Raw genomic sequence first — 24,561 nt, forward strand, 5'->3', positions numbered from 1 at the left:
TTGATATTTCAAAATCCCACCTCAAAACTCAAACTTTATATAGTTGAAAGAAATTGAAATGACACTTCAAAATGTTCATATTTTAACATTTATTGCTCTGAAAACTATCAGTTCGCTTTTCCACCAACGGGAAATACATTCTTTTATTATTCCTTCATTTATTCATTCTTTCATCCTTTTTGTCTAGTATCACATGATCGTACAGGACAATACAGGCGACCTGTGTGCTCTGGAACGCACAGAATCCGGGATTTTATCAAACCTATAGGGATACGAATAACTGCTTTTGTTTTTATATTTGTAGTAATTAATGGCACTAAACATTATAATTGATCAATTATTTCATATATATGATGACAATTTATCAATTTAACCTTTAACTTGAAATGCGATAGGGGCCTACTTAATGACGAAAATTGATAAACGATCCCGGGCATACCGGATATCAGGATTTTTACAGATCACTGTTGTGACACATGACCGCGTTAAATGAATTATCTGCTCCTATTTATATTGGCTACAGCGTTAGTAAGGTAGTAAATTATGGAAAACAATAACCCGATATATTAACGCTTTTTGCTCATTCTCAATAAAACACAGCATTTGATGTTCCACTGGGTAGTTCTTATACGAAGGTTTTTCTTGAGGTCAAAATGTAATTAGAAAGGTGGCTGCCACTTTGTCTTACAGGGACACTCTCTGTTTTACATTTCTATCTTTTATTTTTTTTACAAGTACCATTAATGCCCTAAAATGTAACATACATTACTGTCGCCACCTAGCTAGAATTTTCAACTTTGAAATTGTGTTTCAGAAAAATAAGTTCCAGAATAAACGAAACATGTGCAATAATTAGTCATTGCTGTGTGTATATGAACTTTGATTATAGGTAAAAATTATATTTGACTGTTAAAATCTCATTGATATAATGGATGATCAAATGTTGCCAAATGCATATAAATAAATAGTGACAAACCCAGAACAATAAGAAGTGAAGCCGAAATTACATAATTCAATCGGTGCATGCCTAATAATACAGCATGTATATAAGTATAAGTAGAAATAAGCTTGCGGCCTTTCAAATATCATTCTATTTTTCTAAATTTTTATCATTCTAAATTTTCATTTTTTATTCAAATCTTTTCCACAGCATTTTAAAAAGAAACATACGTTACCATTATTTAAGAGCCAATTTATACAAAGAAGAATCCAAACAAGAAAGAAAAATTAACATGTGTGTAACTGAGACTGATATATTAACCACAAATTATGGCGGGTTAAACGTTTTGCGTCATTTTTTAACCCACTTTCAATGTAAAAATGAAACATACGTTACAGAAACATACGTTATCAACCTTTTAAAGTAAGTTTATCAAAAAGGAAAATGAAGTCAAAAAGCACGTATAACAGCAACATTAACTTCTATTTGACATTAGTAAGTAAATTTTGTTAACTTTGGTCGAGTTTTAACTTGTTTAAGTAACCACAGTGGAACAAACGTTACTTTTATCAAACAGACTTTATATTGTTTGCACATGCTTATATAAAACCATAAAATCGTATTTTATGACAATAGAATGATAAACATTTGATTCCTAAATAAAAAAGTTGATTTTACATGTAAGTTTCAATTCCGTGATAAAGTTCATAAATAAGCAAGTGTGAAACATACATTACTCCAACTTACAGTTCAACAATTTTTGAAAATTTAAGATAAAGTTGGGATTAGCATGCCTGTTAGTAAAGGTTACCTTGTATTAGATGTAAGAAGATACAAAATTGTTTTTACAAAGGAAAGATATGTTATTAATATGTTGATGTACCAGCAGAAATGTTAAAAATATATTACAAGATATTGATGTTCTCAGCAACAACTACTTCGTTTCTGCATAGAGCTTACTGGCCGTTTTTTATTCTATATATAATAATGTTAAAATAATATCCATAAATATAAATTATTTTACAAAAAATAAAATTGTTTTCTCAACCTTTACTTGCATTTGAATAAAATGAAACATACGTGACATCCTATATGGGGATAAATATAGAACTGCTTAGCAATAAATTTTCCAAATATTAAGAAAGCGGAAAGTTGAATGTTTTGAAAAAAAAAAGCTAATATAGTTGAAACCCATTTTATCGTGCTATTCATTGAATCGATCTATTTACAAATCTTTAGATTTTCTGCAAAATACGTCACCTACTGATTGTTAACATTTACAACAGTGTCACAAAAATCTTTCGCATTTATTTTTGTGCAGTAAAATGATCAAAAACATGTTTCCAGTACCGTAAGACGTTGTATATAATATCTAGACTTATAAATAATGTGTTCTTATTAAGGGTACATTTACTGTCTGTTAAAAGTTCCTAAATTTATGCTGACATTTTAAAACAGACATCTATGTTTCTAATTGACTGAAAGAGCTGAAATAAAGATAGTTAAGGCTTCCCATTCTTTGGCTAACTGAGCAATTCTCACAATGCATCGATATAATGGCGTGACCTTATTCTTCAACCTGTTTGACATGTCTGTAAATATCTGAATATTCCAAAGCTAAAAACTATATATCAGTGATGTTTGCCATGTAAATATTATGGCAAAATGATCAAACTAAATGATACAAAATAAAATTTTCAGGGAGATTGGATTTTTTTTAATGCAGTTGTGATTTATGGGTTAATAGATCGATACAACGGGGTAATCCAGGCTACAACATTTGTGTATGCATTCGACCTCTCATATATTATATATGATATATATCCTTTGAATGAAGACATAAAATAATCATTTCCAAAATTGACTATTTTTGCTTTCTACGAATATTTAACTTTGAAGAAATTAACTGAAAATTAGCAAGGTTACAAAACACCCAACTTCCTTGAATTTTCCCGGGTTAGAAAGTCCCTCTAGATAGAGAATTTACAGATTTTGATATCTTTTACAGACATTTGCTATTAATATGCAGCCAATATGTTACATTATTTGATCTGAAATCTACGTTACCGAAGAAATACAGTGTCATTACCGAAATAAATGCCATCCTGTTATATTATAGTTTCTTGTTCAAAATATTTCTGGCAAACTTGCAAAATACCCTAAATGTTTACTTCAGCGATAAAAAATGACGCAATGACAACATCAAATTTTTAATATTTTTCAACCTCAAATGCTTTATTTTATTGAGAATGGGCATTTTGTCAACATTCTTTCTTGAATTAAGGTGTCAGAAATGATGGATTTATACAATAAACCTAACTAGTTCAGTATTTACCATAAAAATTTACTTGAAATTTTATTTTATTTTTTCATTTTACCATCTGGAGGTCAGTAGCTTTAAAATTGTTTGACACTTGAGTTTCAGAGTCTAACGTACATCCTAAGAGCAGACAACAAAACACTTTATGGGAATCATTTGTGCCACGATTGTTTAAGTATCTTTCCAACATTTAGGAAGTTATGGAGCAGACATGAAAATATTTTTTTGACATTATTGACTTATCGACAGTGGATACTGTAAATTATAAAAAAGCTTTTCTCACTTACTCAAGCCTTGCCTGTGAACCATTTGCTCCAAGATGAACAAAACATGCATATCCGAGGGCAGATAATTAAAAAAAAATACGTTCTTAAATCCTCCTATCCCCCTTTTCAACTAAATACATGTATTTGCAAAATATGACATTTTTCAGTTGTCTATTTGTCTTTATGTAACTGACCGCATACCTTTTAGTTCTACTTATACAAAAATAGGCTTACATTCTGAAAATACAAAAATAAAACTATTACTCACCTCTGTAATTTTCCTCCAGAAATATCTCGTGACTACCTAAAATGATATAACATACAAATTTCTTTAAAATTATTTTGATTTTTCAATTAATATAAAACTTTTATAGTAATAATTAACATCATTTATTTCAGTTGATCTATTACCGTTATTAAAATAATGTTTTCTGGCAACAATATCAAATCAAGACCTGTTTGCGGACAATGTACTCAATTTTCCTCAGTGTTGGATTTGAAAATAGACATTATTAATAAGACAAGGGGGGTAAAATTCTGCAAACATGCTAAGCATTAAAAAAATGCTTTACATAATCACAAATATTATATAGGCTAATTAATGCAAAATGCCAATTAAACAGTATTTCCTGGGATAATATATATAATAGATAGTAGTATTGTAGTAATGCCAGTAAAATGTAAAACCTGTGCAGTGACATAATAATAAGAAAATCATTTGACATTCTTTTATTTTTACCTCTTGCAAATGATACAAATTTATACAGGTTGGTAAATTTTTCTAAATATTGCTACCTGTACGAAAATTCTGAGCCAATTCTGTACAGACTCTGTACCAACTCTGGTTGTTATAGAGGCAGATTTTCATGTTTCTGTACAGAGTGGAGACCGACACAGAATTGGACACAGAATCAGCATAGGAAATAGGTGATTTTCTGTGCAGAATATGTTTTTTTTCTATTGACATTTTGTTAGTTAAAGTTAAAGGCTAAAAGTGTTTATATTTTCTGAAACTAAAATAATTAAAGTATCTTCAATAAAAATATCATTCAATATTGATGCACAGGTAATAGTAACATCACATTTTTTATTGAATATATCATATGTACATGATGTAAGGTGATAACTATTTTGGATAAATTACTCAAGTTTAATTACAAGTAGCCATATGTATTTATAGATGCAGATACAATTTGCAGACTATGTGTACTAATAAGCATAAGGTACACACAAAAATAATTTTGTTTTACTCACTTATTATTGTCCAACAATATTGACCTGGCACTTCATTAATTTTCGTAAAGGTCATATGAATAAACATTGACCATTACCTATCGAATATATCGATATTTTTGCTAACTTCATTCGTCAGTGAGGTGTGGTGTATTGGTAAAGATGTCGGACTACAGATCTGAAGGTCTCTAGTTCGATACCTAACCAACACCACGTTATGATTTTTTTGAAATTTAATTGTAAGAATTAATTTTAAATCGTTTTACTACACCTGGTTTTAGAATACCTTTTTAAGTGGTGTTTTTATGCACAATAATGTCTTTTATTTCATTACAGTACAGTCTGCACGAAAAACTTTTTATGGACAAAGACATTCGGGCTTGGTCCATTAAAATATCACATAGCCCGAACAAATTTTAGGTAGCCCGAAAATTCATACAAAATTTTTCATAATTTGGCCAGGTTTTCAAATTTATATATATTGTGAAGAAATTGATAAAAAGCTTTGTCAGTTGAATAACATTTATTTCTGATATTCTACACTGAAAGATAATAGATTTCTTTCAACTTCTTGTTGACTCATTTCCATAGGCTCATCTTCATCTATACCAGAATCATAATCCGAGTGCGCCATTTTGACATTTTAATAACGCGGTATTTGATTGGCTTAAAATGTCTATGCATTATTTCAATAAGCTTACCCCTCTGGCGTTTTGGAAATACCAGTGTCAATACCCCGAAAAAAATCAATATGCTATACCCCTCTCGGCGGTTATAAATAGTATCGACGTATATTGGAAAATCCCGTGTCAATACCTCGAAGAAAATCAATATGTTATATCCCTCCCAGTCATTGTGTTTAAAATTCTATTTAAAATCATTTCAGTTTCCCAAACAATGCAAGAACGTCGGACTATGTGCCCTGCCTTTTTAGCTAGCCCGAATGATTTTTTACTAGACTCGGGCTCGGGCTTTGCGTATTTTTCGCAGACTGCAGTATCTTTCAACGGTTCTTTTTGTGACATGCAATCATATATGCTTAAGCGCATACATGCTATAAAGACATTTATTAAAAATTCTAATAGATAGTACACACAATAAAAAGATTTCCAATAGTTTAAAGAGAATGGTAATTTCAAAATTAAGATAAAAAATAAATCGCTGAAATAGGATTCGAACTTACCAGTTTACGTGTACATTCTACAAGTGAAAACTCTTTACCAACTGCGCTAAGAGGGCATTTAATTTAACTTCATTTTAACAATTGGATATTTACATTCATATCGCTTTACAAGTAGATCGTAACGTTTACGGAATATACCGACTACAGGGTCAAATGCAAGAGTGCCAGGTCAATGTTGTCGGACAATACACATTCATAACGAAAATGATCATATTATTTACAAACAGTTAAATATATCCATTGACAGAACGGTATGGAAAATATTTATCAAACAAAATAGCGTAGCCATAACTCGACACAACTAGCTGTCTATTGCAGTGTTTTTACAATATTTGGTTTCAACAATGTGGGGTTTATTTGCAAAAGTGTTAAGATAAGGTATTTTTATTTATTCCTGAATATCAGCTGGTCAAAAAGTGTTCCAAAAGGCTGTTTCAGACGATGGCCAGTTCTTACAAAAATAACGATACGAAAAATACAAAAGTAGCAGTCAAAGTAGACATCCTGATCATTTTTTTCACCTGAAATCCAAAATGCTTCTATTTTGACTTTAAAAACACTCGAGTTAATCGATCTTCTGCAATGTTTACTGAAATAATTACTCCCCTTGAAAATGGTCTAAAAAGCTGTACCGTCCCGTACTGTTCAGGTGATTTGTTGCACCATGGTATGGTATACTGTAAGTACGGTATACTGCTACACCCTTACTTAAATATCTGGTTTTTTTTGCGATACAACTTGCTTTTGAAAAGACATTTCCATACAAATAGCAAACCACATTGAAAAACGTAAAATGGTACATATATAGTATTACAATTACGCTGACAAAAAACCCTATCTTAAAACAGCTCTAATTGACTTGTCAAACCAGAATAACTTTTTGATTTTTTCCTTTGATTTCATATATTTTGTGCGTGGAATGTTTACCTCAGTTCGGAAAAAAACATAGTATTTTGGCGAGGGACTTCAGCTTGATATTCCGCCACAAAATTTGTAGATCAAGGCACTGACAAAAATATAATGCAACAAAATTTTAAACAAACCTGCTATAACTGGGGGAATGTTCTCTGTATTGTGTTCATCAGCTGATGTTGTCGCACTGTCATCACTATTCTGTGAGCTCTGCATCTCTTGGTCCGGCCAATCAAGTGAAGGCACTGAAAATTAATAGCTTTCAAATCAGTAACTTATAATTAGTAAATCTCTTACAGTGCTATCTGAAAATACACACATTTTCCATTCAATGACATCATTTTCCCAAGCACATTAAAATTTTGTATTGCAAAAATCACATATTTACTTAAGATGAATAAGTTACCAACAAGAGCTGTCAGTAGGACATTATGCTTGACTTAAGTCTCTGTGAATTCAAATACAAATACTGTATCTTATGATTCTTAAAAGTTTTAAGTGACAATCCAAATGTTTCCAGAAAAAAATTGATATATAGCTCAAACTCACAGTAGTTGAATGTACTATTTAATGCAAGCAGATGAGTATACATTAAGTGTTATTTTTAGTGTAATTTAGACAGGACATCTTTTTTTTATATAGGAAATTCTAATTTATTTTTAAAATGAATTGATGAATGAATATTTTTTTTTAAATATCAGTTCTGGAAAATGAGACATAATCATTTTTATAGTTCAAACAATAAAATATGAGAGAACACATTATTTTTGGTGTTTTGAGTTTAGTGCCTCTTTTTCTGTAAGTTTTAATTATTATGCGTTTTATTTCTTTTATGTTTCAATGACATTTCCACTCTTTAACAAAACAATCAACATTTATTCATCAAAGGGCTGCAAGCTAGAGTGATATTTTCTGATCTTTGCAATCTAAATCATACTATATTTATGTACTGTATTTATGTAAGTATTTATGTATGTATTTTCCTTTATAAGTTTATTTTTATATACTATAATTCATCTTACAGGGCACCGAGATGCAGCAACTGCGTCTAGATTTTTTTATAATAACAGTTTGGTTTTGATACATACAGAATTTTGCATGACTAGAGTTGCATCAAAAAATCATTCATGTTCAATTTTTTATGACTGTAGCCACACTTTATCATTGCATATCCTGGCTACATCCTAACCCCTGCACCACAGGGAAGTTATATGAAGAAAGCCTGAATAAAATCAAATACTTCTAAATTTGGAATTTTCATTTCGGGTTTTTAATCCTTATTAATTTTGAGGTATTTTGTTCATGAAAAACCTGTTGTTTAACACTGATATAAATAATTTAGGGATAATCTTCTTGCTGTAACAGTCTGACTTGTATATATTCCACTACTCGACAGTCAGATTTATCAATTAACATCGCTAAAAATAGCATTTTAATTTATTAAAATGATATTCATCTGCGTAATTTGTGATTGTGCATTTATTGAGCGAACGCTACTTTTAAACTTTGAATGCGTTGTACATCTTCCATCTTCTATTAGGATGGAATCAAAATTGTACAATTTCAAATTATCTGTTAAAAACATTTACTTAATGGGTAATTATCTCTTTTAAGGGTGTCTATCCTCTAGTCTTAATATTTATTATTTTTATTTATTTATTTATTTCAATTTGAACATGTTATGTATACTATTGTCTTTCTTCAATTTAAAACTGTGATAAGTCATTTTCACCTAACCTACTTTGCTATTGCAGATGTTATGAGAAACTACATTAAGCTAGTGGGAATTTTCCAAATGTTAGTTATATACTCCATATTAATTCTCGTAAAATAAACGGACAAAGTCGAAGTAGGATCAAATATTTAAATGAGTGCTGTAATGTATTCATAATTGACAGGTCAATAAAATCAGACTATACCATATATTACTGTCAATAACATTCCAACCAATAAAAGTGTTAACAAAAATCCTATAATTTATTCACTGAAAATGGCCCTTCCCATCTGCTTGTAATCATGAAATCCTATTTTTATGACAATTAACAAAATGTTGTGTAATGCCAATTAACTGTGTCAATTATCAACAGGTGCACATGCAATTTACAGTAGATTACTTATGAATAGAATGTGTTAAAACAAGTGGCAAATTTCATTGATAGAGGTTATTTGCTGACAAAAGATAAATGTTTTTTAAGAAGATTTTAAATATGACTTACATTTTAATTTGTATTAGTAATGATAGAGTACACACCAATTGATTGTATTGTAATTACTATTTTTAGAGTAAAACAGACAGACAGATAGTAGCTAAATTCACTCAAGCACATGACGGTGTACAAATTATATCGATTTTCCTATTCTAAAAAATATTTAGCATACTAGATTTCCAGCAAAACTGTCTGTAAACATACATTTTTTTTTCATGTAACATTTTCAAATGTTAAGGTGGATATATGAGATGGTGGTATTTCCCCCTGGGGGGGGGGGGTAATTTCAAATGGTGCATCCTCATAAAAGTTTTGTGAAAATGACCTAGTTCAAGAAAAGAAAAAGTGTATACACAAGATCTGTATCTCAGTTAAAATTACTGTAGTAATTGTTGAAAACTTTTGTCTGCATTCTTATGAATTCAGATAGAAGAAGCACTTACAGTTCTGTCCCCATGTCTCAACAAAACCTCTCCTCTTTGTTGGTTTCGGGGCACCACCTTCAGTCTTATATGTCTCAAGGCTAAGGGTCTTAACCACTCCATCTTCTAATAATATCTGAAGAAGAACATGCTATTATAATGTTTGTTCATATGAACTGTCTCATAAATGGTCAGCTATTGCTTTAGTTTTAAATTCTAAATATTATCTTTTTTAAAAAGGTTGTTCTTCATTCTCACCACTAATGTATGGCTATGCCACATATTATCATCTAATCATTAGGCCATTCTGAACAAAGATCTGCTATTTTTATGTTAAATTCATATGGTGATAAATAACGAATAAAACCAATAATTACTTGAATCGTGAATCCTTTCACTTTTCTAAAACTCATTTTACATTTTCTAAAATTAGATTTTCTTGAAATATTATGGCTCATCTGTAGTCATGCAACATTTATTCAGTAAGACTGATTACATTTTGTGAACTTACATCGATTTCTTTTAAGTACTTCCCAGCTCGTACATCCTGCACAAGATGATTCTCCTCATCTCTATGCAAGTAAACTTCTCCAGTAACCGAACGTCTTAACCACCACATCATCTTCTGTTTAAAAAAGATGTTATTTTTAAAACACAATACAGTACCAATAAAAGAAAATCAAATAAAAGTATTGTTAAACAGTTCAGCATAACGATTATCTATGTCTCTGGTTTTACGAATTTCTTAAGATATCATCGAGGTGACCGTCTGCATGTTGGTTTTTTAACGAAATAATTTATCAAGTACATTTAATTTATTTATCTTAATAGTGACCAAATTGTTTGGGCTACCGAAGTTTATTCCCGAACCTTTTTTTATCCCCGAACCAGACTTAATGTAATTAAAAGTACTTTAAATTCTTTTCTATTTTACTTTATAACCCCAGTAATTAACTTCTAGAATTAAGAATAAAATATTTCAAGAGAAAAGCCAATTAAACTTACTTTATTTCTTGTTATGAACAAACGTCCTGACTGCTGAAGAACTGTCGGTCATGTAACGCTAGGTAAAAGGCGACAATCATAATATTTACGCTCATTGGACAATATTTAGCGCCAATTTCATTTATTGGTCAGAAGTTTTTTAGGGGCGGTTCTAAAGTTAAAGTTGTCGAAGTCATTGTTTACATATAAAATTTAATTGCTATATTTTTTTATCTTTTCAGCTTTGAATACTTACAAATATTCTCAATTCAGTTTCGTTTTAACAAAATAATGAATTAAGTATTTCATATTTTTATTGAAATTTGTTTATAGACACAATATTTGCTTATGATCAAATTAATTAGCTAGGTACAGAAAACTGTCGAGGAAATATATTGAACATGTACATTCTTAAACCCAGGACCGTGAACACCACTGCCCCGCCCCATCGGTAATTTTCGGTAATTCACAATATCTTATAGATTATAGTTAAACGTTATATGAATATGAGAATAAGGCTAGATTTTTTTGTTATCTGAGAATCTGTTCAAAAGTGAATCAAATGTAGAGCGATATCATAGAAAAGAAATGAAGTAAAACAAACATTAAAGGATATGAATGTTTTAAGAGACCACAAACCAGAGGGAATTTAAAGTTCCTTTTTTTCAAAACTGCTCTTGCAACTTTTATTTAAGTCCATCAGTTTCATTTATATAACTGGTACTGACGACTAATGAATATGTTTTATGAACTATTATCAGAAATTTTCTTAACACAATTTTAACATTTAGACATAAGAAAAAAAAATATGATACATGAATGACACAGCATGAAACATAAACATTACTGAAAAATGCTGTTTAATGAAATGTGAGAATATTTAATAACAGAGGAAATTACTTTAAAATGCATTTGAATACATTAGTAATGCTCTCTCTTTCTTTCTTTCTTTTTTTTCTTAATTTCTTTTTATCTTTCATTCTTTTTTTTCTTTATTCTAAAAGAACAATGATAATTTTTTTATGGAAACTTGATTAATATTTTATTTTGTGGACAGCTTAAAGGAAAAAAAATATTCTCAAAATATGTTTTTTATTTATTTATATTTTAACATCTAGTTCTATAAATTTCGATTCAAGTCATTTAGTAATTTAGTAAAATTTTAGGTGATCGCAAAATGTCCGTTAAAAAAAAAATTACACGATGATAGTTAGGAGCGTACGAAAAACATTCAGATATATTTTGAAAGATTTGTCCTAGAAATTAAAATTCGCCATGATTAAAGAAGGCTAGTTCAATTAAATAACATAAATATACGATACGTACCGCTTCCGCACTTCTGAAGAAGAAGCTCTTAGGCCGCCGATTGACCAGTTTCGGCGCCTTCATAAGCCGCCGATTGATCAGTTTCGGCGCCTGACAACAGGATATACAGAGTTGACGCGAGCGGCTTGGCTTATTAGATGTGCAGCACCCCCATGGAGACAGATCATGTACATCTTGTCACGTGACTGGATCGAACGAGTGAAATGGTTTAAAAAATATAAATCTCATAATCATTAATGATCTCAACTCAACATGAAAATGTTCGTTGTGTTCGTACTCGTTTTGTCATATGTTGGGGTAAGTGTCTCTTTTATTTATTTTAATTTGATTAAAATTATGCAGGGTTGTTATAAAATGTATTGCAAAATTTATGTAATTAGCGAACCATTGATATTCATATTGTTTGAATATTTTTCAGCTGTACATCATTGAGTAAGTATTGCGTTAGGTTATAAAAATTCGATAGAAAATGTATCTTTTAAAATAATGTTTTTCATCAATTTACTTTGCTAAACAAATTTTCACAGCACTTGATGCTGTATGTAAGTGAGATTTGATCATTTCGTTACGTTTCAAGTTGGCTTCTTATGTTCTATCGATCAAAGTATTCGTTTTGAATACTTTCACCGACACACATAAATAAACGTAAGATTTCATGTGCTTTCTATTCACAATTTTGGACTTCATCACAGCTTTCTTTCCATGTATTTTTTTATGACAAAGATCTTAAAGGGTATAAAGCTACATCTCATGTAAAATTTTGTTAACATTTAAAAGCAGTAAAATCATATTGTTTTTATATTCTTATGGTAATTTCACGAAAAAATTGCTACCTCTGTTATTTAAAATACATGAATATTAATTGTACGTAAATCTGAATAAAACGTTCCAGAACAAAATACTCCCATTAAATTTTTAGTTGGTTAGCGATTATATAGTGCATGTTCCTATCGCTACCATTAAAATACATCTACAGATTTCTTTTGTTTTGGTATTTTGGTAATATTTTTATGATAATATAATCAATAATTTTGACAACCAAAAACACCAAACACATATGACATAATTATTGTAAAGTATCTTTGAGGAAACGCTATGTATAGTACAGTACCTTGCGAAACAAACGAGTCACACTTTTCAACCGTAAAATGTGAGTCAGTGGTATATTCTGCATTAAAATACCATCAATTTATTATTATTGTCAGATGTTATATCTACATCTCTGTTGTTGTGTTTTATGAAAATTTAATCCTTTCATAGAATTTTCTAAATTTTATGTATGATAAGTAAAATTTAATGGCGAATTCAAAAAGAAAAAGAAAAAAATATTTTGACGTGTTGGATCTCTGGTAAAATGGCAGTTTCCATGGTTATTATTATTATTATTATTATTATTATTATTATTATTATTATTATTATTATTATTATTATAAAAAGAGGTAAAAGATTTCACTTGAGAAGAAACTGGTCGGCCTACTCACGGAACAATGTTCTAAGTTCTAAACTTTAATAATCGAGTATACCGATGCGAAAGTTAACATGGCGGCGTCGTCTAAGATATTGGAAGTAAATCGTCATTATTTGGTAAATTATTGGAAGTAAATCGCCATTATCTGGTAAATTATATAAATATAGACTATTTGGTAATTTATGGAAATATTTATCCGGTACAGTGGGCTGATGGGGTATAATGTTAAATGTCATTTTAATGATCAAATTTCTGCTTCATTCACTTATCATATTTTCACCACATGGATTCCCTTTAATTTAAAGACATTTTCTACAGTTTTATGAAAATTTAATCCTTTCATAGAATTTTCTAAATTTAATGTATGATATTTAGTAAAATTTAATTGCGAATTCAAAAACAAAAAGAAAAATTCATGTTGAAGTGTTGGATCTCTGGTAAAATGGCAGTTTCCATGGTAACCGTATATATCTCAAACCTGTCAAAATAGTCAAACTGTGATAACAAATAGAAAACAAGTAGAAAATATGTAAGATAGCTAAATACACACAACAAGCATTGTTAAATGCAAAAATAACCTTATCCAATGATTCTGTATGAAACAAATGATAATCTGAACATATTTCTTAAAAAAATGAGTTTTCCATGCTCTACTGGCATGCGAGCAGTTCCCGTACAGAAGCAGTACCCGTATTTTTCATTTAAACGCTTGATTTTTACTTGCATTCTTCAAAAATTCATTTCAAATCAAGCAGATACATAAACGAGACATAATCTAAGTGTCAGTTCGGCAGTACGTATATAAAGTCTCATTTTAAATCACTTTCACCTGTGCTTCGTCAAAACGTGACCTTGTTTTCTATGGGGGATTCCGTCCTTGCGCGCATGCCCAAAAATACTTACACGTGAGGCTTGTTAAAGGGTTTTCCACTAATACCACCTGTTTACAAATAAGTTGGCAATGCGATGAAAAATTGTTTAATTATCAGAATGTTGACCAATATTACTATACTGGTTGGAGACCATCAACCGGACACTTTTGTAACATTTTTCCGTACAGATTTCATAATTTTTAACATAGAGACCAAAAAATTTGACACAGTTCAGCTAGGTTCTTCTCCTAACTAACAAACTAGTTTGTTTATTTCTGATTTTATTGACACTTATATCTGAGGCTCGACAAGGAGGGTATCAAAATTGCCTAAATTGTCTAAACTACAGCACCATGTGTCCGGACAGATATGTAAATGACGTGATTTATTTCAGATAAAAGCTTGGGTGCTTTGATTTTTTATTTTTAACATGATATACAATATGTCAGCAACAAATGCTGAAGTTTTGGATATTCTATTATTCACTCTGCAAATGATTATAGCTGGTATATGAGGTCAGGCATTGCTTTCTTGACCCCCAAATTTCAACGTCAACATTCTTGAAATAGACATTAAAATATTACTATTTACGGATTTTGAAATAAATTTATTTACTTAATTTTAAAAGAAACATACATTTATTGTTGATAAAAAAAAAGTGACAGACAACCACTGAACAAAGAAAATACTAAATTAAGCATCTTCAGGGCCGTCCGGGTTTGGTGGTTGTCCGGTTTTGGTGGTCCCCAACCAGTAAATAATAATTTTATGGCTTTGATGCGTAAAATATCATGCATACAAGCATGTTACTGCATATGAATGCGTTGGGGTAACGGTACCGGTTAATAGATACCCGCGTTTAGTCTACGCTCTATTTCCTGAATTACATCTATTTATCTCTTAGATAATGGTCTGTTCAACAATTGTAAATGAAAAATAGGTCCGATATAATAAAATTGTATAATTATAATGGGTTAGATTTTATGTATGGGAACTACTTCTCTTCATACAAAATAATGGATAATTTCGGTACCCCATATGAGGCCTCATAAGTAAGGGTTATTCTATGTTTAGAACATGATGGCAGGGTTCGACATTAACGGGATCCCGGGATTCCGAGGATCCCAAAAAGTCGGGAGGAATCTCTGTGATTCCTAGCTTGGGATTCCGTTGGGATCCCTGAAAAATTGCTGTGTAAATTTTTGAAATTGTCTGAATTAATATTCATTGAATCACAAATATTCAAGAAAAGTGTTAATAAGACTGCACAACTGCAAGGGGTTCAAGAAAGAAAAGAAAAATCCCGCGGGTAAAATCTACGGCTCTTGAATATGTACGCAGATTTCCTTTGTGCAGTGACTGCTATCAACTCATTTGCGATTTATAATGAAAAAATATTTTGGCTAAAGAAACATTCTTGAATAATTTTATATCATGCATTGACTTCATAATATTAAGTTGTGAAAATTCAAGAAAGAAATATAATTATCGTATAATTTTTTACACGAGCGGTGTGTACTTCAAATATGTGCAGGTCGGCGTAAGTGCTACGAAGTTAAAAGTACGTGTTGTTTTTTTGTGTGTGCCAAAATTCGGCATTTGTGATCATTGTAAATTTTCGTAAAAAAGTGTAAAAACAAAAAGATTACTGATGTATTTTACTTCCCCTGTAGTACAGCAAAAGTATAATTAATAAATAGAATAAAAAGAATCCATACTTTTCAGTTTAAAATCCTTTTTGAAACTCTGCAGCCTTAAATGCTAAAAAATATTGTCTAACTAAAGACTGAAGTGTTCTAAGGTCAATCAAGGTCACGCATAATTTACCGACAAAAAAAAGAAAAATCCTTAGGTGAAACATACACCAAATGACGTATATTTCATCTGACAGTTATTTTGGCCAATCAGTGTTCTAAACTACATGACTGCTGTATACGGTGAGTGCCTTTGATGTGGCATATGTCAAAACTTAAAAAAAGTTCAATACACACAGGGAGGAAAAGAATCGGGACATTTCAGTGTAAAAATTGAGAACAAATAAATTTGGATATTACACTCCTGTCATGGACTTGGAGGCAACTTTTTATTTTTTAAAACGAAAGCATTTGAAGGTACCCTACTTGTAATGAAAACAAAAACTTTTTTCTTGATATTTTAGCTTTAGTAAAAATTTTAAAAATATTTTATTACAACATCTGTGGGATATTTCCTTTTTTTTTAAACACAAAAAGTGTACAATAATAAGCTGAAAATCACTTATTTTTTTAAAGTGATCATATTTAAAAATTTCTTTTTAAATGACATGAAAGGAATATTTTCAAAAGTTATCCATACCAGAACTTACTCAAGTTACTGGAATATGGGCCTTATCATTATTCTGTAAGTTTTTAAAGATCTAATATGATATGTTGGCTCTATTTCAGTGACCCTAGGCTATCTTTGAAAATGTTTCCCCAGTTCCTTTACTTAACTTCAAAGTTCAACCCTAAGTCCATGCCCAGTCCTTGCATTATACTTCCTTTACAGAACTGATTCACAATTATCAACCCCAGGGAGAAAACAGGTTTTTATTTTCAAATCGAAAACTCTTGTTCAGTGCGTGAGCTTAATGTATTTTGTTTACGTGCATTTAAAAATCGTATTATGCTTTAATTTATCTTAGCAGTCCAACTTTATATATATTACTAGTAAAGTAAACACTTTTGAAACACTTTTTAAAACTTTAAACAGAAATATTTCCAAAGGGCTCATATGGCCAGTTATGTTGTTGACGTGCCGTAAAAATTCAAGCAAACAAAAAAAAACCAAATGGCTCATAAACTACATTTTCTGCATCTGAAACAAGGCAATATATCATGTATGTGGTCTTTAAAACGGATTGCTGCACTCCCTTGTTATTCTTTGCCTTCATATTTTACTATTTTGAGCTGAGGAATCCCTGACATTTAGAAGGAATCCCTGATTTAAATCTCAGGGATTCCTATGGGATCCCTTGTTAAAACAATTAGTGTCAAACCCTGGATGGAATTTCCATGATTTGTGTGACGAGCCGAATATTGATGTGTAACATTCAAATATTGGTGAGTGAGCGTAATAAAAAATAGTGATTAAGTAACTATGATTTTTGTACGGGAACTGCTCGCATGCCAGTAAACTGAACAAAAATGAGAAAAATAAACATGAATTCTGTGAATAATCAAGATATTGAAACAATTCTTTCATAGGGTTTTCTAAATTTTTTGTATGTTGTGTAAAATTTAATGACAAATTCAAAATAAAGAGAAAATATATGTTGGCATGTTGGATTTTTTCAATTGGCAGTTTCCATGGAAACCAATGATATCTCAAACTGTCAAAATAGCCAAACTGTGTTATAAAAAGTTATAAGACAGCTTATTACACACACAATAAGCATTATTTTATACAAAACTTGCATTATAAGGGTTCTGTATAAAACCAAAAATAATATGAACATGTTTTTTTTATAAAAGTTTTTCATGGCTCTTAACTGAACAAAAAATGAGAGTTCGAGCGAGCGAAGTTTGACTGTATAATGCTTATGATTTTTACCTACCATTCAATGATTATTGACACTATTTTTGTAAAACAATTTAATAATGTAGATATATATAATATTGTGATGTTGTATTATTTATATTTAAAAGAAACGGATAACCTATGAAAGAAAAACATAAATCCCAAATGGAAAAAGTTAGCCATTACAAGTGTAGTGAAAGCTTCCAGCATTAGTTGTGCCCCTTAGTTAATCAAACACCATTTATCTCCATCAGATGATATATTGAAGTTAGGGTTTTAACAGGGGGCCATACAACAGGATGGCAGTTAAGTTTGTATTTGTTCAGCTATCTTTGTTGTTATTCTATAGAAACTGTAGCCAGAAAAAAAAATTTCAACAAGAAATGACTTATAAATTAATATTGGTTAAAGATTGTGTAGGATATAGGCACAGTTAACAAATTGTGCTTGAAAAATGGAAAAACATGCTTATAAAGTGCTTAAAAAGTCCTTGAATTTTGATACTGGATGTCTGTACGAACCCTGTCCAGCCTTACTGTCCTACGACAGTTCTTGTTTTTCAAGTTTGTTAAAAATTACTTCAAACATTTTTTTTGTATGCAAAACAACAAATTTGAATGCATGGCTAAAATAGTTTTCTCGGGAATCCAAAACATAAAGAAGGCGAAACATATCTGGTTGTCTTCAGATCTACATAAAAGATTAAGAATAAGTAGTTCTGAACACATACACAGGAGTTATCTTATTATATTTCTTTTATGAATTTATTTTTACTTGCATGTGCAGATCTAGCATTGATCAAGGATTTCCACTGGCAATCCAGATCCATACCTCAATCTTATAAACAGAGCACAATTTTGTGCTTCATGTAAACCTTCCCTTAGGCAGAGGGCTTTGGCAACTATGTTAAAAATTCTTGTTGGCTATATCTGCGGAAGTGGCTTTATGCTATAAATATAGAAACTTGTTCAATTTTATGATACATTTTGCTCAAAGTTCATTTACTTGAAATATTTCGTTTGCCTCATCTGGAGGCATGTAGCTTTAAAGCAATGCAAACTTTATAACTGTCTAATTTTCATCAGACAGATAAAAGACATTTCTAATGTTGTTGAGAGAGATACATAAAGCAACAGACATGATCTGTACTTGGTTCTTTGATTTGGGTGGGGGAGGTGTATGGATAAAGTTTTATGCTAATGTTTTTGTGCATATTATCTTCAAGACAGTCATCTTTATATTTTTATTTCAGGCACAACCAGAGTTTCAACATATCTTCAGAGAGAAATCTAATCCTTTAACCACATATAACCATGATTTTATGGCTTCCTCTACATCCACCTATCACTATGATAGTAAGTCAGTGTTTTTTTTCCCAGTCTTTTATGTATAGGTCCAAGCTCTTTAACTTTGACAGCAAAAATTAGAGCCATTATGTGTTAACGAAGTCAAAAATTCATCTATTTAATCAGGAAAAAAATTATGTAATGTATTTGAAGACAACTGGAGTAGTCATGTTTGTTTTTACTTTGTGACGTTAAAATATAATATTCATAAAAGCCTTTAAGTAATAATAATGGAACACTAAGATCTATTCTTGCATATCAGACAGGATTATTTACTGTTTACAAATGTGCTTGAAAAACCTGTCTCTCCCTCTGTGTAAGATAAGTTTACATGCATTAAATGACATCAGAAGAATAAAGTGCTACATGAAAATACTAGTTTTCATAATTTTCTTATGTTTATCTTAAATATGCAAAAAAAATTATATTAATCACCGGCTGTCATCACAGATGGGAATATCTATTTCCCAGGTAACTGTCTAGTGGAAACTTGGCAGAGCCTCGTTAATGCTTAACACAGTTACACTTGAGCTAAAAATTCCTCTCTGTACTCAGTGTACTGTTATCTGGTGTAAGAATTACTTATAGTGTCTTTATTGAATTTCAGTATGTTGAATTTATGTTTCAAATTGTGCTTAATGTAACAAATTTTTCTTGTTTGACAGGTTCTGGAGATGATCCTGGAATGTCATCTGAAAATATTGAGATTTCTATCAACTTGTTACACAGAAAGGAAAGCAGCTTTCAAGGTATTTTCATTATAATTTTATTCAAACTTTTTTTTCAAAGGAAATATTTGTTTTAAGCTATTGCTAGTCTACTTCCCTACTATTGCCGTCCAGAAACATAAACATCGGCTATTACTTTTTCAGTTTTGTTAATGGATTGTCTTTATACTTGTACGCATTAACCTTTGGACAATAACTTTTCTATTACCTCGTTATTGACCTTGACCTTAAAGGCCAAATGTTTGTTAGTTTGAATGGATTTTCGTCATACTTGGACATAACAATCGTTTGGACAATAACTTTAATATTATGATGAATGGATTGACTTCATATTGAGACAAATCAATCTTTAGGATAAGACCTGCATGTATATTCAACTCAAATTGACCTTGGCTTTTTATGCCCCCGCCATATAAGGGTTGGGGCATATAGTGTTACCCTGTTCCGTCATTCCGTCCTTCCGTCATTTTGTCATCATCAGTTTCCGTTCATTATCTTAGTAATGGTTGCACACATTCAACTCAAATTTGGCATATGGATATTTCATGAAAACAATACAGGTCAAGTTTGAATTTGGTCATGGTTTGATGATTTTTGGCAGAGTTATGCCCCTTTTACTTTGAAAAGAATATGAATTTTCAGTTTCCGTTCATTGTCTCCCCAGCAGTATTACACATTCAATTCAAATTTGACAAATGGATATGTCATGAGAAAATACAGGTCAGGTTTGAATTTGGTCATGGTTTGATGATTTTTGGCAGAGTTATGCCCCTTTCACTTTGAAAAGAAATGAAATTTTCAGTTTCTGTTCATTATCTCCCCAACAGTATTATACATTCAACTCATTCAACTCACATTTTACATATGGATATGTTAAAAGAATGTTCAGGCTAAGTTTGAATTGGGTCATGGTTCAATATTTTTTGGCAGAGTAATGCCCCTTTCACTTTGAAAATAATATGAAGTTTTCAGTTTCTGTTTTGCTAAAGTCAATCGTAATTTGGTAATTGATAAATAGATTGTCTTCATACTTAGACAAAACAACCTATTGGACAAGACCTGCAAACAGGTTGAACTGACATTGACCGTCAAGGTCATATTATTGAATATTTGTTTAGTTGTCATAATTTTGATATTTGTACAGATTTGATTCTTACATGAACAAAGCAACACTAATGTGACTAAGCAGACAGGTTGAATAATTGAGATATGACCTTGACCCAAAGAAAATCTTGACTGTCAAATGATTGAATTTTTTTAACATTGTTATTTATCTATGGAAATGATTCATTCTTGGAATAAAACAAAAAGAATGTGTGTCTATTCACTTAAAAAAGGTCTTAATGTTATTGTATTTTTTTTTTATAAATTTGTTTAAACTGTTGAATTTGCTTTTAGAAAAAGTAAAGAAAGTCGGGCGTTGCTTCTGCCTGGCGTTGACCTTAGTTTATTTGACTTTCATAAAAAAGCATGCGTGATGAATGTATTATACATGTACTTTTGAAATAAACAAAAGGACCGAGGGTCATCAAGGATGTGGAAATAGGATTTTCTTCACCTGCCTGCAACAAGTTGAGCCATTGTTTAAACTGCCTGTAGCTAGTTTACTTGCTTAAAGAACAATACCAATGTTACAGCTTCATTTGTTAAGATCCTGTTTTGGCACATTTGGATGAAAAGTTTAAAAAATGTAAGATATTGTGTGCCTAATAAGCTGTTAATCAAAAATAAGCCATCAACATTGCTCTATGAAATTCTGCAGTAAACATTTGTTTGTTTCAGATAATTTGCTTTGCAAAAACCTACATCTGTAGGTTACCCTACATACTTCATTAATGGGGCAATTTATTCTTTGATGTTATACATATTATATGATTTATGCATGCTGCTGCACATCTTTCATTTTCTGTTCACAATGATAAGAATGAATTGTTCTTTAACAGATTGTTTATACAGTTCTGTTGACTATCTGGGATTGTCTTCTGAGAATGACTTTATTGACGAACATTCATCCAGTGTTTTACAGCCTATGGAAACCATTTACCAAGGTAATTAAAAGGCACATTATACTTCAGAAAAGAATTATTTTTTCTTTCTTTATAAATTCAAATAGGGTTGGATATCAATAACTGGTACTTACACGGTACCAAAAACCGTTTCATAATTTACCAGTTAATACCATTTCAAAAAATACCGGTATTATGAAAATGCAAAAATTAACAACAATTTAAGTGCTAAATTTACAACATTTATGCAAAGGCTTTACATTGAAATTTATTTATTCATTATTTATTCATGCCCATATATTAGAGCTTTTCACCACTTGGTTACCTAGGAAACAACAGAATTTTTGCATTAATGCATTGCTTTAATATGCTTTTTCTGTTACATTTATAGATTTCTTCACAAGAGATGAACCAGGAATTTCAGACATAGCAGAAGAAAATTTACTTAATATTGATGAACAAAGTAAGATCCATTGTATTTTTTCAATGTTTATAAATGTATCTTTGGTCAAGAAGAATTTTTTTTTTTTGAATTCTACTACAGTACTTCTTGTCATTTCCGAATCAAATTTTTAGTGTCTAGGACATTTCTATTAAAAGGTTAAATATACTTTTCATTTTGGTATTTCGGCTATGAATGTGGGACAAAACCACACACCTCAAAATTTTATAGAGTGGACAAAACACCACAATGACTTTTATAGAGAGGACAAAAATGTCTTAAAAGTTAAATAATTTCTATATGTCTTAAGGATTTTTAGATAATGTGACAATATACTACAGAACAAAGGGTGTGAGCAATTACATGACATCCCAGGTCAAAATTACATTCAGTTAAACATAACGCTATACATGACAGCTCAATAAAGTAACTTGATATTACACTTAACTGTTATTTTGAAATTTATCTCATGCATGACTCTTATCCCTTGCTCAAAGGTAAGTAGTGTTCTGTTTTATTTTAACTTGCAAATTTATCTAAGTATTAAACAGCTTGAACAGGTGCTTCATGATATATGTAATTTTCTAAAAGGTTAATGTCATACTGTGATAAGAGTTTGAAGGATTTGGTTGACATTCTTTTTTGTAGGGTTAAGAATTAATTTCTGTATTCTAGTGTTACTGCACATGGCTTCTCTAAATTTATGCTGAAAACCTTCTTTAAAAAGAGGCTCATAGCTATTGTCAGTGTTTTCAAATAACAAATTTGAGCAAAATTTATTTTTATTGTATATTTTTTATTGACAATTTCTTGCAATATATTTCTTGTTGTTAACAGCAGCTTACTGTAGCTCAGGAGATGAGCCTGGTATGTCAACTGACCTAACTGATGATGCCCACATTGACCAATTGATGATGACCCCAGATCAAGGACCTATGCATGCTGCAAAGGTTCAAGTAAACACCAACTTAGACAAACATATAGCAGGTAAATTATTGGAGATGTCAATGGATATTAACGAAAATCTATGATAATCTTGACAACAGAAATTCAAGATTGCTACTGTATTAGTGGATATTTTGCGTGCAGAAATATTTGCGAAGTATGATTTCTTGAATTTTATACTGTTTTTCTGATATCATAAATATTAAGCAGGTACATGTTAAGAATACATCGTTATTGTAATTGTTCTATTCAGTTGTTCAATTCTTTATTATTCATATAATTGTTTGAAAAAAAAAACAACAACATATTGTTATTGTGATAAAGGAGCTGATCACACATTTCTTTGTCATATTTTTGAAACATTCTTTTGTCATATAATAAACATTTAGTGTTATTAACTCATTAACTTATATATTGTTTTATGAAAAAGTTAAGACCAAACTTAAACATACAAGCAATGGGAAAAATGAATCTCAGTACCTGAACAGTCAAACTTATTACTTATTTCATGTAAGATACTGTATGAAAGCGTGTTTTCAAATGATAGTAGAAAGTTTGCCTAAAAGACATAACTTTTGCCTGATCATTTGAGATTAATTTCAGTACGCAAAAATCGCAAATATTTCCATGTGGCAAAATTTTCCACTTATACAGTGTTTCATAGCAATATATATTGCTGCAGAAAATCAATGATGATATTTTGAGGTATGTAACATCTTAAAAAGCCTTTAAGATTTCGGTAATTTTATGGTATGACCATCCTAATAGGCACTAAAAAGAACTTGAAAATTGAGAACATAGCATGGTCACTTATACGTTTTAAAGGACACCTGTATGCAAAATCTAAACAAAATTACCATACAGTAATTCCAAATCACAAAAGCTGAATGATTGTTACTTCTCAAAGTGTTCGAGACATGTAGAAAAACGGTATTCTTTCCACCCATTTGGAACATGTTTTGACCATTTTTCTACTTAAAAGAGCCTGCCAAAATGAGAGGCTGTTTTCAAAGTTTACCAAATTATTTTAAATGTGTATTGGTTCATCTTGTAGTAGTTTTTATTTTATTAATAACATTGAAAATATGAAGTTCCAATTATTTGTTATCAAATTTTGCATGATTTGGCCAGTTAAATACCCTTAATAATTATAAAATTACATTAAATACATTTTCTTGCAAAAAGTGATCTTTGAGATATAGAAATAATGTTAGAAGGAAAAAAAGAGAACTAAAAACCCTCAGTTTAATGCAGTTGTTAAAAAGTATGCCTGTATGAATATTAGCAGAGGTACTGGCAATGCATTAGGATGGCCATACCATATAAATTTATATCATTCAAGTTATTCAGAAGGTTAATGCATTTAGGTAAAATGTTTGTGATTTATTCGTTGTATTAGCCCCCACAACAACATGCATCTTATC

At 30.6% G+C, this 24,561-nt stretch overlaps 2 protein-coding genes across 2 annotated transcripts; one reads left to right on the plus strand and one right to left on the minus strand.

The window, feature by feature from the left end:
• Positions 1–3,676: 3,676 nt before the first annotated feature.
• On the minus strand, positions 3,677–13,175 carry LOC132745915 (uncharacterized). The gene is made up of 4 exons (XM_060734928.1): positions 9,995–13,175; positions 9,505–9,619; positions 6,986–7,099; positions 3,677–3,830 (listed from the first exon to the last, which is right to left on the minus strand). Exons 1-4 carry the CDS (start codon positions 10,103–10,105, stop codon positions 3,787–3,789), a joined length of 384 nt encoding a protein of 127 aa, XP_060590911.1. The 5' UTR covers positions 10,106–13,175; the 3' UTR covers positions 3,677–3,786.
• Positions 13,176–13,184: 9 nt separating this feature from the next.
• On the plus strand, positions 13,185–23,300 carry LOC132745914 (uncharacterized). The gene is made up of 6 exons (XM_060734927.1): positions 13,185–13,409; positions 18,923–19,025; positions 19,682–19,765; positions 21,688–21,792; positions 22,142–22,213; positions 23,030–23,300. The coding sequence occupies exons 2-6, from the start codon at positions 18,992–18,994 to the stop codon at positions 23,221–23,223; spliced, it is 489 nt and encodes a 162-aa protein (XP_060590910.1). The 5' UTR covers positions 13,185–13,409; positions 18,923–18,991; the 3' UTR covers positions 23,224–23,300.
• The last annotated feature ends 1,261 nt before the right edge of the window (positions 23,301–24,561 follow it).

The sequence above is a fragment of the Ruditapes philippinarum genome, unplaced genomic scaffold, assembly GCF_026571515.1.
Source record: "Ruditapes philippinarum isolate M1 unplaced genomic scaffold, ASM2657151v2 ctg13842_1_1_1_1, whole genome shotgun sequence".
NCBI classification, from domain to species: domain Eukaryota; kingdom Metazoa; phylum Mollusca; class Bivalvia; order Venerida; family Veneridae; genus Ruditapes; species Ruditapes philippinarum.

Coding starts and splice junctions, on each gene's coding strand:
- LOC132745915 (XM_060734928.1), bottom strand. CDS start 10,105: ATGATGTGGTGGTTAAGACGTTCGGTTACTGGAGAAGTTTACTTGCAT. Junction 7,100..9,504: donor TGAGACATGGGGACAGAACT/GTAAGTGCTTCT, acceptor ATTAATTTTCAG/TGCCTTCACTTGATTGGCCG. Junction 3,831..6,985: donor CATTCCCCCAGTTATAGCAG/GTTTGTTTAAAA, acceptor ATATCATTTTAG/GTAGTCACGAGATATTTCTG.
- LOC132745914 (XM_060734927.1), top strand. CDS start 18,992: ATGGCTTCCTCTACATCCACCTATCACTATGATA. Junction 19,766..21,687: donor AAAGGAAAGCAGCTTTCAAG/GTATTTTCATTA, acceptor GTTCTTTAACAG/ATTGTTTATACAGTTCTGTT. Junction 22,214..23,029: donor ACTTAATATTGATGAACAAA/GTAAGATCCATT, acceptor TGTTGTTAACAG/CAGCTTACTGTAGCTCAGGA.